Source organism: Pavona decussata, unplaced genomic scaffold (genome assembly GCF_977016875.1).
Source record: "Pavona decussata unplaced genomic scaffold, jaPavDecu1.1 SCAFFOLD_36, whole genome shotgun sequence".
Taxonomy (NCBI): Eukaryota; Metazoa; Cnidaria; class Anthozoa; order Scleractinia; family Agariciidae; genus Pavona; species Pavona decussata.
Genome location: NW_028145458.1, coordinates 1052501 through 1071833, shown reverse-complemented (window position 1 = coordinate 1071833; position 19333 = coordinate 1052501). Strand labels below are relative to the sequence as shown.

The 19333-nt window shown below is 38.0% G+C and overlaps 1 protein-coding gene across 2 annotated transcripts in view; it reads right to left on the bottom strand.

The window, feature by feature from the left end:
* Positions 1-11643: 11643 nt before the first annotated feature.
* LOC146484259 (uncharacterized) overlaps positions 11644-19333 on the bottom strand; it is a 25650-nt gene continuing 17960 nt past the window's right edge. For both annotated transcript variants that reach the window (XM_085105046.1, XM_085105047.1), the window contains 3 exons: positions 18062-18181; positions 16709-16831; positions 11644-11789 (listed from right to left, as the gene is read on the bottom strand). In XM_085105046.1, coding sequence (XP_084961172.1) covers positions 11773-11789; positions 16709-16831; positions 18062-18181 — 260 coding nt within the window. In that variant the 3' untranslated portion in view covers positions 11644-11772. The remainder of the gene's footprint in view (positions 11790-16708; positions 16832-18061; positions 18182-19333) is intronic.

The window sequence follows — 19333 nt, the reverse complement described above, 5'->3', positions numbered from 1 at the left end:
GTTTAAACTGGACGCGCTACATCGCTTAAACGCGAGACACCTCTGAAGGTCCCGGGTAACCTTAAGTTTGCACAAAGTAAAAATGTTCATCGAGGCGTTTGACCTTTGGCGACCTCGCTTGAAATGATTGTTGCACTCATTCGAAATGAAGGAACTTAGAGGTTTATGTGTTTCAGTTTGTTTACAAAATATTCCTTTTCGATTTCAAGATTTTTCTTCCTTGAGTTTGCAAAATACCGTCGATTGAATCTACCCGTGAACTCACTGGCACACAAAACATGTTTTCACATGAGGTCAAACGTGTGCGTTTCACAGTTTTCCCGCCCCGGTGCGAAGTTCCCACGACGGTCGCTGCTTTGAAATTCACCGTCATATAATATATATATTCAGCCAAGCCTAAAAGCGGAGCTCCCATTTTTTTCATAGCATTTATAGAAATCTGCTTTTCATATGAGCGAAGTAACCTCACCAGTTCCTCATTCTTTCTGCAGTTATATATATTTTTAGTGCATATGAAGCGAACTTCCCATCGACAATAACAATAATAATGTCATACAGACGGCAAAATTATTTAATGCTGATTTGTTGTAACAGAAGGCATTTTTTTCTTAATTTTCCTTTCACCGCGGTAAGGAGGAGGTGATTTTTGCGCTTGTGCCCCAATCTCGTCCCCAGAGCCTCAGCGCGTCAAACATGGCGGCGGAAGGGGCGAATTTAGTTGTCTTTGGCTCTTTGCTAAGTTATTCTAGAGATTTGGATAAAAAATAGCAGTGTGTAGACGTCTTCTGCTACTAGGATGGTGGACAAAAAAAGGAAGGATATTTTTAAGCGCTAGGAAACTTTGCAGAAGTTTTCTAGTTTGGAAGCGATCGAAGTTTTCCTACGCCTCATGTTATTTTTCCTGCGTGACTGTCTGAAAAATGTTCCGTTCTACAGCAGATTTGTTGGGTTAAAGGAAAATTTTTAGTTTGATAAATGTCAAAAGTAGATGGGGCTCTGCTGTGTCGGTGGAAAGCGAAAGGTCCGACGGCTCTGTCAATCAAGGAGGTAAGATAACTTCAAATCTTTATGTATGGATGCACATCTTTGTACTCTTTGAAGTGTTGTTTTTTTTTTTGTTTTTGTTTTTTTCTGAAGAAAGAACAATTTTCTAAAAAAAATCTTTGATCTTTAATCAAGATAATGTTAAAATGGCAAGCTAATAAGGACAATAGTAGGCCAGTGTTGTTATATGAATTTATGTGGTCGGTAACATATGCACAATACTAAGAGATCGTTTCAAACTGTTTCGAGTCATTAATGGGGTTTTACAAAATATTTTAGATTTCGGCGTTTTCCACTCAAATTGAGTGATTTTTTTTTGATGTCCAGGTTCTATTTAAGGGAGATGCACATTGGCGATGTTTAAATACAGGAGAAATGTTTCAAGTCAAGTTAGCTTTGTGTCATTTTTCTATTTTCTAATACGGTACTTGTAGCTGATTAATTCAATAAATTAGATTAAAAAGCTCATTTTTTTTAATTCATTTGTTTTTCCCAGGTTGATAGCTATTCTTGTACACATGGGGCGCTTTCCATTCAGTCAAAATTTCCGAGATTTCCGGTCAGAAATCCAATGGAACGGGAAAAGTTCCGGAAAGAATTTCCGAAAATTTAGGACTACCTTTTGAGCTAACCCTTCTTTCCGAAATTTCCGGAATTACCGAATTTTCTGTGTTCCATTCGCGATGAGTGTCGGATTTAGTCTCCCCGGTCGAGCGCGAACGTCACGCAAGCCGAAAGAGCCGCAAACAAAATGGCTACGGAAGTGTATCAATGTTCTGCTTGTAGTTTTTTGTCTGAGATCTTCAACGTTTTCTTAAACCACGAATGTCACTTACCTACGACCAGCAACGGTAGGTTTACAGTCAATCCAGGTCACGCGTGAACAGTATTTCCAAGAATGAAATGAACATTCGAATTTCTCTCTGTAATGTCCGACGTGTGAATGGAATGTTGGACATTTCTCTGGAAATCGTTCCGAAAAAGATGCATTAACTGAAAAAAGATTCAAAATACTTGGGAAACAATTGTTATTCTCAAAATATTCAATTTTGCAATGTAAAGAAAAATTCATAGCTTTATACCGTCAATAAGCTAGGGTAATTTATACGGGAACTCTGAAATCTCATTGGCAATTTTCAAAACTGACATGTAAATTTCTAAACTCCGTTCAAATTTCAAAAATATCGTTCACGCGTGACCTGGGTTGACTGTAAGCCTCCTCACGAGATTATCAAGTTCAGGGACCCGTTCCATTTGACCAGCAAAAATTCCGAAATCTTGAACCGGTTTTTTTTTTGTTGAATGGAAAGCGCCCATGAAGTTGTTTTTTGTTTTGTTTTGTTCTTGTATAAACTCAAATTAGGTGCTCAGTTCCATGCCTTTGATATTGATTTAAGACAGTCAAGATGTCTTTCTTGCTCTTAACTCTATCTAAGAATGCAGTATAATTTTCCCATTTGTTTTGGAAGGGAGAGGAAAAACATGAACCTTTCATAACTTCCTGTCAATCACATTAATCCTTTTGTTTTGAGAGTGCAAAATGATACTGTTTTGTTCAGGGAAACCACAGCAGAAATGCATGAGTTATTAAATTGCTTGACATAAAATCAAATAACACTTGGGTAACTGAATCCTCAACTGTCCCTGTCAAAATCTTTACCAAAAAAATCCATCATGCAGTTAAGGGGTTAGTTATCCCCAGCAGTTTTTTTACACGTTGCTACATGAGAATTCACTTGGAGTAAAGTAAAAAAATAACACAACAATTAAGGGATAATGAAATTTTGTGCTGTGCAGTGCTGACGCAAATGGGAATCAGAGAATTATCTCTGGAGTGTACATTTCTGTGTGTGAAGAAAACCACTTAAATTTCGCATTGCCCTAGTGAGTACGTTTGGTCCATCAGTGATCAAAATCCTGGGGTAGTGGGTTTGAATCCTGCCAAGGTCAAAGAGTTTTTCTTTAACTTGCATGGACCACATTTCCTTACTGAGGTAATACTGAGAAGAAAATTTAACGGTTTCCATCACCACAAAATTTACACTGCAGATTTTATTCTCTGGTTTCTCAATTTAGGTACAGACCTTGCTGTCCTTAAAAGCAAAATCCCAATTGAAGAAGTCATTAAACACTAAACTGCTGCAGCCTCATCACTCAATCCAGCTTATGGATAGCACCTCATCTGAGAAGTCCCATTCATGTTTACACAGCAAGATACCTACAATGTATCATTTAATAAGCATTCTGTAAAAATATTCCTTACTTTACTTTTCATCCTCTGGTTTTTCCGAGAAAAAAAATGGTACGTACAAGAGTGCTTTTAAGGGAGTTGAGTGTGCATGAATAATAGTCGTCTTCTGAATTCACAAAATGATGAACAACTGATACTTTGCTTGAAATATTGCAAATTAAAAGCATTTTATTACTTCATTCTTCAAAACAATCAGTGGTTTAAACTGTTCTTATATAAATAAAGAAGAGTTTGCATAAACCCAGTGGACAGAATGGAAAAGGAAAATAATATTAGTGTTTTTCCTTAATTGTTTCTGAAAAAGGTAAACCAGACTATGTGATAAGGTGTAGAAACCTGTAGCACTGGTCACTGACGTCACAAAACCCATGAAAAATAAACAGTTATTATAGGGTGATCAAAAGTAAGTAAAAGAAAACAATTGACTTGGGGTATAACATTTGTTATAATCATATGTAAATCACTACAGTGGAATACCAATAATTGTTTTTAACCTCAAAGGGAAACATAATTTTGTTCCAAAAATAGGAGGTAAAAATCAGACTGAAGCAGTCCAAGAGAATTTAAAACAACTATTTGTTCAAAGAATTGAGAGTTTCAAATAACTGCGATTGCACTGTAAAAATTAATACCTGTACATATTTCATAATTCGTTACTCACTACCAAGTTTTAAAGTTTTCTTTTAATTAAAAGAGATGGCTGATAGGAAGTTTGATGTTTTATCTTTAATCACAGTTATCAACAGAAGCCAGGGTCTGGTTGCATTAAACATGGCCTGAATATCAGCCACCTCCTCTCCTCTCAATTGAATAGCTATAAGAATGATTGAGTTACAGTGCTCTGTTGCTTATAAACACGGCTAGGCCCAGGCATCCAGTAGCCAATCTCTGTTGTACTTACCATGCTAGAGCAATAGCCCTACCTAGCCAACTAATCAAATCTTTACTCAGTGAATTTTCTTTTGAGTAATAATGAGATGCCCATTCTATTTGGTTCCTGCCATCATAAGCATTTTCGAAAAGGTAAGAAACTTAATACACAACTGGATCTATCCCTTGATGGGGAAAGTGCACAGAAACGTTCACACAAGAATGCATAATGTACAAGTTTATGAACTGCTTCAACAAGAACGTCCATTAACAAAGTGATTCTTGAGGCATACACATCTACAGGTATGGATCTGTGATGGTAAATAAAAAGCTTACATCAATTTATTTTTTGTTACAATTTAAACAGCAGGTCTTAAACTCTACCAGAAAAGGTTACACCCGCTGTGTGTGGCTTTTGTGCCCAGGCAGTGGCAGATTCTAAAACAATCCAGAGGGAGGGTACATAATTTTTTTCTTCTTTTGTTAACAGGACCCAGCTAATCATGATTACATGAAAGCATCCAAAAGTTTAGAAAAACATGTCCCCAGCTATAATTATTTTGCTAAAATTTGTGACTATCACTATGATGTTGGAGAGTTATAACTTGAATTTGACAAAGACACCTGCAAGGTTAAGAAAGAGCAGCAATTCTGGGGCTGGGTGGAAAGCCCTCTTTACTCGTATTGTAGCATCAAATGAGAAGATTAAAAGGGACATAGCATTTTTTTTTATGAGCATGGTCTTTTCGTAGTTTCACAGGCTAGTTTGCGGTTGAAAATCTATTGCTGACGCGACGTAATGTACAACGAGCGTGCAGCCCTGTCGTGTTCGATGAATTTATTTCTCAGGGAAAATAATTTTACCGCGGCCACAAAACGTGTATTTTCTTCAATGCAATCTTTCACAAAAAAGATTTCTAAGGCCATGTCCACACGTATCCGGAAATTTTTTTTTCCGCAAATATTTTTTTGCGGATGCGAAAATTTTCGCGTCCACACGCAGCGTATTCGAATCGTTTTCAGCCGTCCACACGTATCCGGTTGTATCCGGAAATTTTCTGTTTTGCTCTAGTGCCCAGTTCCAAAATTCTCTCTCCATTCTTCTTCGATCATTGTGCCATTGATAAAATTGTCCCAACATGCGCTTGTCCTTCGTGGTTGCGTCCAGAATCGCCTTCGGTGATGGTTTGCTCTTTTTTTGACTTTATGATGCCCACTGTTCATTGACAACAATCTCAAAACATCCAGTCGATCTCTAATGTATTGTTTATGTAAATTTATCACAGCTGCATTTATCTGAACGCATGATATCAAACTAGAAATCAGAGCAACTAACAAAGAAGCTACAACCCGGCTTGCTGTACGCCATGTTTGTTTATAATGCTCGCCGTGAAGACTGGATCCAAGAGAATGACGAAAGCGTATTCAAAAATTTCCGGATACGACCGTCCACACGTATACGTATTCGTATCGGATAAAAAAATTTCCACTCTGGAGAGCGTTTTCAAAAATTTCCGGATACGGCCGGAAAATACGCTGGATACGTGTGGACGCAAGCCGTATTCGTAAAAAAAAATTTGCGTTTTCACAAATTTCCGGATACGTGTGGACGACGCCTAAAAGAAAGGGAAAAGATTCTGGAGAGATAGTTCTGTATCCAGTGAATATTGATGAACATTGCAGTTAAAATCTGATCATGCACGCATATTTTTTACGATGTATGCAAATTTTGCTCCAGACAGTCTGACGTCATTCATTCTTTGTTTTTCACTGTTGCTAGGCAACAGTGCGGACACCTTTAAAGATATAAACATATATATAACTATATTTTTCGCTCGAATTCGTGCGGCCTAGCTCCGCTCGGGCCGGCTCGGCCCAACAAATTTATTAACCTCGCTTCGCAAGGAATAAATATACTCCCCTCTTTGGAGAATAAACAGTCCTTTTGTTCCATTGCTGATTTTTTCGTTCGTTTTAAAACGTTAAGTGAGCGAAAAGTTTCACTTCAAGAGGAAAAATCCAACGTTTGGTTGTGTCGGAACAGAGTATAAAAATGATTTCTCTTCGGCCGCTTTTCATGATGTGGCGTTTCCGCCGCTAGTCGCCTTGCTCTTTTTCCCGCTGTTGGAAGGCAAAATTGGACGAGATTAGAATATAACTCTAAAGGGAAATAATGAACATGGACGAATAAAAATACGTCAAAAGACTACTCTGAAGTTAGCAGTAACTTATTTTATAGCTTCATAAGCTTATAAACTGCGTGTCAACACTCCAAGAAATCGATATCTTGCAAAACAGCAACCCAGCAAAGTTTTGTCAACAAAATCACAAGAATATACTCGCCTCTTCTGAGAATAACCAGTGCTTCTATTCCATTGCTGATTTTTTCGTTCGTTTTACAACGTTAAGTGAGCGAAACGCTCCACTTCAAGAGGAAAAATCCAACGTTTCGACGCGCCAGATCGGAGTAAAAATGTTCGGATGCCGGTGACGCTAAAAGCTGGAAGGGTGGAACGGCGAAATGGGGAATGGCGGAAAATCACCCCAAATTCTAAAGCGAGGAAAGGCGGAAAATAACCCCATTAGAAAAAAAAAATTCCCAGGGAATTAATCCGGCAACATGATGCAAAATGATCTCAAAAGACTCCTCTGAAGTTAGCGGTATTTAGCAGCTTCAGCTTAAATTAAACGGCGTGTTAACACTGCAAGAAATCAGGGGCAAGAAATCAAGATCTTGCAAGACAGCAAACCAGCAAAGTTTTGTCAACAAAATTGCATGAGTATACTCGCCTCTCCGGACAATAACAAGTCCTATTTGTTCCATAGCCAACTTTTTTCGTTTGTTTTACAACGTCAAGTGAGCGCAACGTTTCACGTAAAGAGCAAAAATGCAAGTTTCGTCACGCAGGATCGGAGTAAAATGGTTTCACTTCAAGATTCTGCCAGTCGATTTGTTTCTCCCGCCGCTAGACGTCTTGCTGCTTCTCCCGCTGTCGGTCACATAAATTGACTTTGCATTTTGTTCTCTTCAAAAGATCTTTTTGTTTTCTTAATTAAAGCAGTTGGCGATGCAACTTCCCGCCAAACAAACGCAGGTCGCAGCACGGCTTCACACACCTAAGTTTTCCTGTGGCTGCGTACGGGCGTATGGGCGCCCTACGGGCGTACGGTCGTATGGATGGACAAAAGTGACGTCATAACCAAACCAAAATTTCTCGCATTCACGGGTTACCAAATTCTCTTAGCTGCGGGGCTCCGCACGCTCGCCTCCGGCGTACGGAGCTCCGCTACAAAGATTTCATGTTGCTAACACTGAGGCAGGCAGAAAACAGAGTAATGAATGAATAAAACCTCTTGTGATGTATCGAATGCACTCGAAAGCACTGAAAACAAGGAAATTTTACAGGATGACAAGGTTGTCTAGTGGGAATCAATCAAACGGAAACAATTTTAATCTTTCATATCTCCGTCAACTTACGTCTCGTGCCGTGCGTCACGAAGACAACAGCATTTAAGGGTGTCCCGTGAGCTTTAATATCTAACGCGTAAAACATCCTCCCCCGGCCCTATATATGTATATACGAAATTCCGCCTCTGCCTGCAAATTATGTCAATAAAGTATCTATCTATCGGCCCGATCTTAGAGAGGTTCTTTTTTATTAAAATGACCACCCAATACAACACTGTCAACAAAGATATAAGCAACCGTGGAGGCTTGGCGGATTTAAGGGAGGGCTTCCCCTACCCCCCACCCCTTAACTTTTCAGGCCAAATCCGAGGGTCGTTCACAAAGGAAGCAATTCAAGCGTTGGAGGGGAGGGGAGGGTACCTTGCCTGAAGGTCTGGATGCGCTGCTGATCGCGTGGGTTTCTCTATTGTCGGTGTAGACAATAATGACAGCAACTAAGTCGTAACAACTTACAATAACAACAAAAATTCGAGCGTGGGAGCTAATCACCCATTTTCATGTAAAAAAATTGGAACTATATTAGTTTAAATTAACCGTAACACAATGCCACGTTTTGAACAAACGTCCAAAGACAACTTGAAAATGATTTACAAACGTACCCAGAACTGCCGGTTGACATAAAATGCTACGATCGGATTTAATAGTCGATAATGACTACGAGCAGTCGCTGCGTTTTCCTCAGGTCCAAAAAACATTAAATAATCACTTTATTTAACAATTTAATTTCTTCAAAACTACACTTACACGTTCATTTCATGTTTTGCGAGAGGACTGGGAACGGGTTAACATCATCAACAAAATTCTGACAGCTGGCGACATCTCTTTTCAAATAGTTTGAAAATTTCAGTTAATATTTACGTCTTAATACTATTATTATGTTAAATACGTCACCACCTTAAGGTATTGCTCAAGTTTACTGTGTTGAGAGTAGGCCAAGTTTACGTTTTGTTTTTCACCATTAAAAGATAATTTCACGGTCAGTCTTAATTCCAGAAAATTCTAAGGGGATGTTTCTTTTTAAACATAAGAATAGACATGTGGGTGTGGGCATTTCCTTTCGGGCACTTAATATTCACAGTCCTGAATTCCCTGTACTTCTAGCAACTGGCTGTCACTGCATAAAATGGTGCCGATAAAAGAAACATTATAACAGGAACGAGCAACACTGTTTTCCTACTGTGCTATTTTGCGACTGCCACGTTACTCTTTCCGTGCCGCCATGAGACATGATATGTCGACCTTATGCCAACAAATACAATGTATACCGACTAACCAGTTGACAAAATTTGTTAACCACCTGCACGTAGATAAGAATTAGAAATAGGTGTTTATATTGACGATATTTATGTATCTTAATCTATCTACCATGCTTTTCATTCAGTCATTCATTCACAAACCAAATTAATTTTTTAATTCTCACCGCGCGTCAAAAATCAGCTGACCTAAATTTTTCGTGGGTAAAATTTTCACCCGACTCGGGTATAATAATGAGCAAAGAAGAGATCTTTCTGTTGAAAGAAAATAGAGCCGTTTTACGTCTCTCACCTGCGGTTGAATACTTTTGGGTTTTAATTTTCGATACTAAGAATAATGAAAATTCCAACCCGCCACAAAAACAAACATTAATAAAAAGGATTAGTAGCGCTGTGGAAGCGACTCAAAGTCTGCCATTTATAGTAAACGCTACAAGCGCGTTCAACAGGGGTGATTTTTAAGTCAGTATTAAATTCGACCAAAATATATTCTAAGTTGGCAATATTGTCTAGAAATGAACACGCAGGTGTTGATGGAAAATAGATTTCGAAATAAACGTTGACGTCGGCTCAAAGGGACTGCTCTTAACAGACAGCAGTGCAGAATTCTCAGTACTGATCGGAACTCAAAATTTATCAGACCACATTGATCCTAGTTATCATTATTCTGTTTGGCATGGACCCGGTTTGCTGATCACCATATTTATCACTCAAGAACTCGTCATTTAAATTGTGCTTACTCATATAAATAAATTGTCAAGTCTTTCTTGTGCATTTAAGACTTACCTTGCTGGTTTCCTTTCGTTAGAACTGGCCGATTCCCACCAACAGCTGATGGCGACATTATCCTGTCATTCTAATCCTCATCAGGTATCTAACAAACGAGTTTTATTAAAAGATCTCCGTCTTTCAATGTTATATCACTGACGTTTCAAGCTCGTCAGAACAGAAGTAATTTGCATTTTAAAACGTAATTGTGAACATTCTTCACGTCTTATCCGTGCGAATCTGTTGCCTGGTTACACGATCTTCCCAGAATAATGAGAATGCCCCACACGGAAAAGTACTTTCTCCCTTAAGCAAAAACAACCAATAAATTTTGAGAACTCCACTAGACGAAATACCACCATAAACAAGGTACCTCATTTACGATTTTCATATTAAACTATCACTGATATAAATTAGCCTGAGAAACAGCAGAGAAGAGCTACTCACGCTTTGCTGTCCCCTATAATTCGAAAAGCCAATGACATACTGTTCAACATTGAGGAACAAGTCTTGCAAGCGAGTCCTTAAACTGATTATGTATGCTGAAATAAGTCTCAACGTGATAAAAGACGAATTCCTCGAACAATAAGTCACTTCCGGGTTAGTCCATTGTATTATTTTCACGTAAATTAACTCTTTTAAAATGTTGTGCGCTGAGCGTCGGTTTGAATGGGGATTTGCAGCTACCAAACTTGGATCTTTTGTCAACGAACATTGAAAGACCGGTTATTCAGAAATGTCCAAACGTTTCTTAGCTAATGAGTTAGTATGCTGCTCTTCATTTATTTTGAAAAGAATGAAAAGGCGTAAAGAGTGTTTTGGTGAGGGGACGAATACAACGAAATGCTCTCAAAAATGTAACGGAATGGCAAGCTTTTAATTTCACTGGTTTACCATTCCATTGTCTCATAGGTCTTTATACTTAGACCTACAATTTCTATTGTATAAATAAATAAGAGACCATGATAGTAAAATCCAAGCATTGTTGAAAGTAAATTATCTAAGGAAATTATTGCTGGGTGCATACTTGGGCCTTTGACTGGCCTCCACTGGAGATACAATCAAGGAAAACAGCTAACAGAACGTTTTTTCGTGCCCAATCGCGTTGCGTAAATTTTCATTTTGTTTGGTTTTTACTGCCACCTTCGCCACTGGGTAAACACGTTGATATAGAAAAAGCTTGGCCTTGCAGTTAAGGAAAGAGTAAAGTTTTAACAAGAAGTAGCGGTCCGTCCACATTTTTCGTCCAGTTCCTTGGTTTTTGCATTCGATCGTCCTCACCAAGATTTGCTGGGTCTTGTCACACTGGTCCAGGTTGTTCGAAAGCTGATTTACGTAAATCCCCGATTAAAAGTTAACCGAGGTTATGATATCACTCGTTAAATTTGTTTTTAAAGCTGATTTTAACCTAGTTGACAATAAAAATAAGCGAAAAAAAGGAACGACATTCGGGTGTCATCTTGGCACTATTATCAAGTAAAGAATGCAACAGAAAATATAATTTATACATGAAGTAAAGGTGTGAAATAGAATAAATTAAATTAAGACTAAAAGTAACTGTCCGGTGTTCATTCAGAGAGGTGTTATAAAGTGAGAGTTGTGTCAAGTTGACACAATTGGCAACCTGACAAGCAACTTCACCGTCCTAAAGAAATGTCAGGGAAAGCTTGATTGTTTAATCTTTGAAATGCTTTGGAAACCGAGACTAAACACCCGGTCAGACTCCATTCGCGCGAAACTATTTGTCTTGTTTGCAACGTCTTACATGGTTGGTCGAGAGGAAAAAAGAACGAACAACAGAACAACGCTCCCAACCCTAAAAAACAATGCAACTGCAGGTTATCAGGATAAATGTGCAAGTCTACTGGAATCCTGGTCTTTCGATCTATTGCCTGGAGGGGTGGCGGACTGAGTGGTTTTATCAGAAAATAATGCCAACCTGACACCCAAAAAAGAAGAACAACAACAACCAAGTGCTTTCAATGATCAGTGGAGATATACCCTTTTTTATTTCACCATTATTTCATAATTCCCAATGCTGCATTTAAAGCACATACACAACGATATTAAATCTAACTAGTGACCAGGGGGTGCTTTACTTCTTTCAGCATTGGAGGTTAGGGAAGCGTGTAACCTGAAAGGCAAAAAGACAGAAAAATGATCAAAGACAATAAAAACAAACTATTGTAAATTACCCCTGGCCTAAACAGTTACCAGGTAAAGGATGCTTGGCTACTTTGACCAAGGTCTTGACGTCTTCGGCATATTCTTCATGGTAAGGTAAGGGTGACTATATGGAGGGTCAGGGTTAGGGTCAGGTTTATGTGGGTGACTATATGGTACCTTGCCATGAATTACTTGCTTCGTTTTCAGACGTTGTTCTAGGACATTGAACAATTTCGACGCTCTTCCTCAAAAAGAAAAAATATGACAATACCAGAATTTTTTGAACAACTTGTCTTGTTTATAAAATAATTTTAATAAGTGACTTCAGTTGCCTAATTAACCATTATGCAACACTGAGAAATAACACAAACTTATTCTCCCTCTGAGGAAGTTGGCATCATTGCTGTTTAAAAAATTCCAACTGATTAAGATAGTTAACAAGTGCAAAGAATGAGGCCTGATTAATAATAATAACAATAATAATAATAATAGTAATAATAATAATAATAATAATAATGACAGTTAATAACTTATATTGCGCCTTTTAACAAAGAATGATCAAAGGTGCATTACAGCATGACAGTGTGATATATTAATTTAACTAGGCATCAAAAGCTAATTTAAAAAGATAAGTTTTCAATGAGGATTAAAACTGCTGAAGTGATCTCTAGAGATTCCTGTGTCGAAAGAGGTAAAGCATTCCACAATGTGGACCTATCACCAAATGATTGCAACATTTTCCCACGATCCAAATTATATAATTAAATATTATCTGAAGCTGCATAATAAATAATGGATGGTCGGGGGGTTTCTTTGGTTTAGGTAGAGGAGTAAGGCAGGGCTGCCCGCTCTCGCTTTACCTATTTATTCTCTGTGTCGAGGTGTTAGCTATAGCTATTCGTGGAGAAGCCAATTTATATGCAATATAAATTGAAGTTAATGTGACAACCATGAAACCATCTGTATCAGTCACGCAAAGTGCTAACGAGACAATGACCACTGTGTTTAACTCTATAGGTCAATTCCACCTCGTGCATTTTGACATGCTGTGTCGTAAGTAAGCCAATCACAATGTAGGAAGTCTTCGCTGTCAATCAAAACATAGGCTCCTCTCGCCTTCCCTCGTGTAGAGATCACAATTTTCCTCCATTTCAACTGTTACTTTTACAAATTACCACCCACCCACCCCCTTGTCTTGTTAGCATATTTGCCACTTGCGTTAGCAGTTTTGATCTATTCCAAGTAATCAATTTATCTGGCTTAATTTGATATAGTACCAGCCTGTTGCCAGCTTCATATTCATGTCCACACTCCTTTGTTCCGACTTTTGGTAGTTATACAGCCCAGCGCTGTTGTGGCCTTATGCAATATGTCTGCCCATTAAAGACTTTGTAACAAAAGTTGAGATTATATTAAGCTTAGTGCTGGACTGGACTTGAGTAGCCTGTCTGCCCATTGAGACTAGAGTTTACCATTGTTACAGTTATTTAATTGGCACAGTGCCGCCTCTTACAGGCACATTGTCTGAGTCAGTTTTTCTATCTTTCTCATGATTCTCTTGTTTTACATTTTCAAATCTTATCTTGTCATAATATTTATTTCCTAATTTATACTTTGCCAGGTTATGATTGTTTTTGCTTCAATACGGCATTTGTTATCGAATAAATTTGGGTAGGGATGAAGTGCTCCATACAGGTCGCCCTTTGCCCCATAGACTCATATGGTCAGATGTCTTGGTAGAAAGGGACCCCAGGATAGCTGTGTTACCATGGTAACGATGAGTTCATGCTAAGTTTTCAAGAGGATTAGGACCTTTAAATGGCCTGGGGATTAGGACCCCGTAAGAATATAAGGACCTCTCAGTGGCCTGATGATTGGACCTTAGAGAGGATTAGGACCTCTCTGGATTTGGATTCTGTAGGGAGGATAAGGACCTCTCAATAGCGTGGGGATTAGGACCCCACAACAGGCTTAACACCCTTGTTGTCTAGCAACTCGACCTGGATGAACATTTATAGAGCAATTCGAGTACTTCATCCCCCTACCCCTTTTTCCCACATAATTTGTTGTTCTCTCTGATTTCATGGGTTGGGATCATGAACAACGAGATAAAAGGAATCTCTCTGGGAAACGTCGAGTGTAAGTTAAGTCAGTATGCGGACGACACAAGGATGATATTGACAACTCACAAGCGTCGCTTGAGAGGTCTTTTGCTTTGCTAGACAGTTTCAGTCAACTGTCTGGCCTGCGAGTTAACTGTGAAAAAACTGAATTTCTCTGGAAAGGATCAAAGAAAGGGTCTAATCAAATAATGTGCCTGCGAGTTAACTGTGAAAAAACTGAATTTCTCTGGAAAGGATCAAAGAAAGGGTCTAATCAAATAATGTGCCTAGAAAAAAAAATTGAAATGGGCGGATGGTAAAGTCAAAGCTTTAGGTGTTTGGTTTTGCACGGACCAAAATGAAAGAATGAAAATAAACTATGAAGACAAGGTTCACAAAGTTAAAGATATTCTTAATAATAGGCAAAACAAGAGGTTAACGCTTCCTGGAAAGATTACAATCATAAAAACTTTAGCTACATCCCAATTGGTTTATATTATGTCTTTATTGCGTACATGTTTTAAATCGTTAAAAAAAATAAATGATTTGCTTTTCTAATTTCTCTGGGATTGAAAAAGGGACAAAATCAAACGGTCTGAAATGATTGCTGACTATGGCGATGGTGGTCAAAGAATGTTGGGCATCATGGCTTTTAATAAGTCTTTAAAGATCGCGTGGATAGTAAAGTATATCTCCGATGATTGTAAATCCAAATAGAAAACCTTTTAGGACTTTTATCTTTCAAAAAGGGGAGGAAAATGAGTTTTTCTTGGGAACCTGGGAAAAAAGACGCCACCAAACATGATGTCATGGATGACTCCCTCCAAGAACTTATCAAAATTTGGGTGATCTTTAATTTTAGAGATGTGTTCCTCTCCTAACACGACTTTTGTAGTAGCATGATATGGAATAACGATGATTTTACGGTCATAACTTGTAAAGCTTTTAGAGAGAAATATCGCTTATCTGCCCCTTTCCTTGAGTTTTATTGAGAGACCTCGGCCATAAGGAGCGCTATGAACTCTTTGAAATTGCAAGATGAAATAGATCAGGAGTTTTAGGTGCAAAAACTTATTGCAGCAACCAAGCCAACTAAATTAGCATAACGTTCTAATAAAAATAATTATATTGCTAGTCAGAAATCCCATTCAAGCAACCATTGTATTATCTGTTAAATTGGATACAGATCCAAATTAACTATTAATTTGGATACCGATCCAAATTAACTATCAATTTGGATAACGAAGATATTTTGAAATAATATATTCCTGGCAAAATCAGCATTATTTTTTACCCTTAAATAATACACAATATAATTAATAGGTAATAGGACTACATGCTTGTCCAATTTGGAAATAACTGGATTCAAAAAATTCCTCGGACTGCCAAATTTGGCAGTCCTCGAAATTTTTCTCATCCAATTATTTCCAAATTGGACAGCATGTAGTCCTATTACATATACAAATTCTATAAGCCCCCAAAAGAGTCAAGAAAAATGGGTAAAGGACTGTGGCCTTGAAGTGGTGGAGGATTTGAGCTGGAGGTCGGTTTATCTACTACCAAGGTTGTGTGCGCTCAGTACTAAGATAAGGAACTTCCAGTTTAAATTTCTCCACAGACGTATAGCAACAAATTCCTCTCTATTTAAAATAGGAATTTCAGAATTTGCTCTTTGCTATTTGTAAAAAACAGACGAGGAGACACTTATCCATCTTATCTAGGAATGCTCGGTAACGAAAACCTTTTGGGGAAGGGTCCATTGTTTTCCCATTGGCTAAATATTAAACATAATTAAAAATAATTTTAATCACATATAAAGCTCTCCATGGCACCGCCCCAAAATATATACGGGACTTAATCACATTGAAGCCGAACTCCAGTTATGGTTTGAGATCCAATGATAACTATACGCTCAAACCACTGGCAGTTAAAATGCTGCCCACCCTCGGGGACCGAGCCTTCGCTACTGCGGCTCCTCGATTGTGGAATGGACTACCTCTAGAACTCAGGAAGGAACACAGTCTTAACATTTTTAAACGGAAACTTAAGACTCTCCTTTTTAAAAGAGCATATCTCGATTAGTCCTTTAGAATAACTTTTATACGATTTTTAATTTTTAACAGAATTAGTTAGCATGATGTTTATGATCTAATTTTTATGCTTTTACAGTTTACTTTTTAACACTATATATATTGTTTAATTAATACCATTTGTAAAGCGCATTTGAAAACTTCAGTTGAATTTGCGCTTAAGAAATGATTATTATTATTATTATTATTATTATTATTATTATTATTATTATTATTATTATTATTATTATTATTATTCTCGTTTTAATCCATTTGATACCAGCCTCACATGTTTTGGATATCTATCAATGTTTAGGTTTTACAGGAGAGAAAAATGATATTTTAGTAAGCCATTGTTTGCTCCTCGCAAGGTATTATATTTATTGCTGCAAATTTAAGAATATCTCTCAATCTATCAGAGAATGTGCGCAAGAGCTGAAATAAAACTTGGAAATTGAAAAAATATATCCATCGTGACCAATTCCCAGAATAAATTTCAGCAGAAGTGGCACAAAATACTTTATGCACTTTAATTGTTACCCTCCTTATCCTGATCTTAAGCCTCTGAAAATCAAGCTTGCTAAACGCTGTACTTTTGGGTTCCAGGTCAAGCTTTTACTCTTTTTTTACTTCCCACCCACAATTTTAGCCTTTTATCTTTTGTAATTGCATTTTCCCACAGGGAGAGCTGGTAAAATTCTATCATTTACACTTACCCTTGTCCTGGCAAGATTGACAACATCTGTCCAACATGTAAGCAGGGTTTTTACAGCACTCGCCTGCGTTTGCCCAACCAGAACACCTTCTGTGGCTGTTAGTACAATTTTGGCTTTTTAAATCTATCAAAAGAGGTGTCAAATTTATTTTACAATGAGATACAGTAATTTCCACATATTTCTCATCTTTCTAATTGGAAACTTATTAATTTAGGGTGCGTTTCTTTGGGATGATCCAGATCAGGATCAATGATCCAAGATTACTCGGATCATGGTGCATCAAGCGAATCGACGAATCCTTGGCCAGAGTGGATTTCTCGGTTCCTTTGAAGCACCATGATCTGAGTGATCATGATCCTGATCTGGATCATCCCAAAGAAACGCATCCGTGTCTGGCTGTTGTGACTTGGCAATGGTGCATCATTATTTTGTCTTAACTTAAAACTGCTTCAGCGTCAGTCAGCAAGTAATAGTTTGGGAAATTAGGAAGATTTTCTCTCCAAAGAGAAGAAAGGAATTCGATCTCAGTCATTTGCATCCGGGGATTCGGATGGCGTACTTGCTATTAAAATTATGCAGTAGTTGTTATTGTTGCTGTTTATTTGTGTCTCCTCAAAGTGTTAGGTTTTATGGCAGTCTTTTTAATGTTGAAAAATTTGTGAGGATTTGCATGGAGAGAGTTTCTAAAGCGCAGGGTTGGTTAACCAGCATCTTTTTCCAATTAATCTCTCTCTAGTCTGCCTTCACAAGCATTCTAACTGCCACAGAATCTTACTCCTAAGTGTTAGTGTATCAGTCCTATAATTTTAATGTTGATTCCACAATCATGTTAGTGTTCACTAAAAGACTGTTATTGCACTGTTAGTTAAACCCCCCGACATGTCAGCGTTTCTAGGTTTTTACATTTGCATGCAGCGAATTTGGAAAAAAAGATATTTTAGGTATCTTGGTATAGCTCTCTTAGAACCAAATGCACCTCAGATAGCTTTTGATTGGCTCGATTGAAGATATATTTCAAGGGAAGCTTTTCAAAATTTGAAGATATTGTTGATATTCGTGTTCACCAAACACTCAATGTAAAAACTTGTTGAGATCGCTTTGTTTACATTCTTCGCGACGGCCCTCTGGCGGGGGGCAGACGCTCCAAACGTCATTTTTGGACAAATGGAAAACTACAATTCTTAACTGAGTAAATTTCATGATTGGGTATGTTATCAACATGTTCTTAAAATTGTGACTCATGTCAGGCTCGACTTTCTTGTATAAAAAAGTGATTTATAAAAGACTGCGTTTTCATTTCTCGAATATCGCAAATCAAACATACTCTAAATTTAACAATGACGCTGTACTTACAGGTAAGATGGCAGCACCATAAACAGCAGTTGCCATTCATGTAGCCGGGACTCTTGGTGCATTCGCCTCTGAGTGCCCAATATTGGCAGGAAGGCGACTTGTCAACACACGACGTCGAGGCTGAAACAAAAGACAAAAAAAAAAAAAACTCCACGTTCACTCTTTCATGAGGTAGCCAAATGAAAAATAACGTCTGAATTTCACCCGAATCCCGGAATCTAAGAATATGTCGAATATGTTTTTTTATGTCAACTTATGAGCTGAGAACGGATGTTTGTCCACTTATTGTTTCTTACTGGGACTTACTGTGAATGCAACACCCTCCGCAGTTCCCCAGAGTCTCTCCTGACGACCAACTGCTGGCCAAAGAGCCTGATGTACGAAATTGCGCAAGATTAAGACACTTGCGATACTATCAGTGACTGCAATGCGACGTCAGCGTTACGGAAGGCTCCATTTCTTCCTTCCACTCTTAACCCGATTCTCCACTTTGGAAAGAGTTTTCAAAAGCCCTGGTACGTTTTTGTCGTTTCCGTGTTGACCACGGTCAAACATCAAAAAAATTAGAAATGTCCGTCAGAGACAAGGTGTTTACTTTGAGAGCTCAAAGCTCACAAGTTCCTTTTGTGAGTTTACTGAAATCGTTTTATCATTTACTAAAACAGATTAAGATTTTTAAACTGAAATACATGCGATTGTAAAAAAGTTGACACCTGAAAAGCATCAACCATGAACGATGAGACCCAACGGATTTGTGGGTAGTGTTTAAAAATTGGCCACGTGCAACTATTTTTGGTTATCAACCGTCGCACGAGAATAGAATATTAGTAAAATTATACCCATAAAGCCATTTGCGTCTCATCTTTCACAGTTTATGCTTTTTAGGTGTCAACGTTTTTGCAATCGAGAGCCTCGTTCGACACTGAATGTAACCTTCATCTTTAAGGTTACTGCCATGTTTCGCGAGTGCCTTTAGGGAAATCTAGCGTACGCGCACTGCTTTCGATAAAACCACAGAAAACTATATATCACTGTAAAGCTGATAAATTGAAGTTTGCGAGAATATCAATGTTTTTATATTTTGTTGGATACATAAGCGCTCAGAGGCCTGTAAAGTCAATACTAGCGACGTGTACTTAACTGAATTACCCACTTTCACGTAAAGGCGCACAACCAAACAGACTGCACAATATTAATCAGGAGATAATAGGCTAACAAAGTATGTCAGGCTTTTTCTTTATTCCTATTGGTTTGTGAGAAAACCCATCCTAA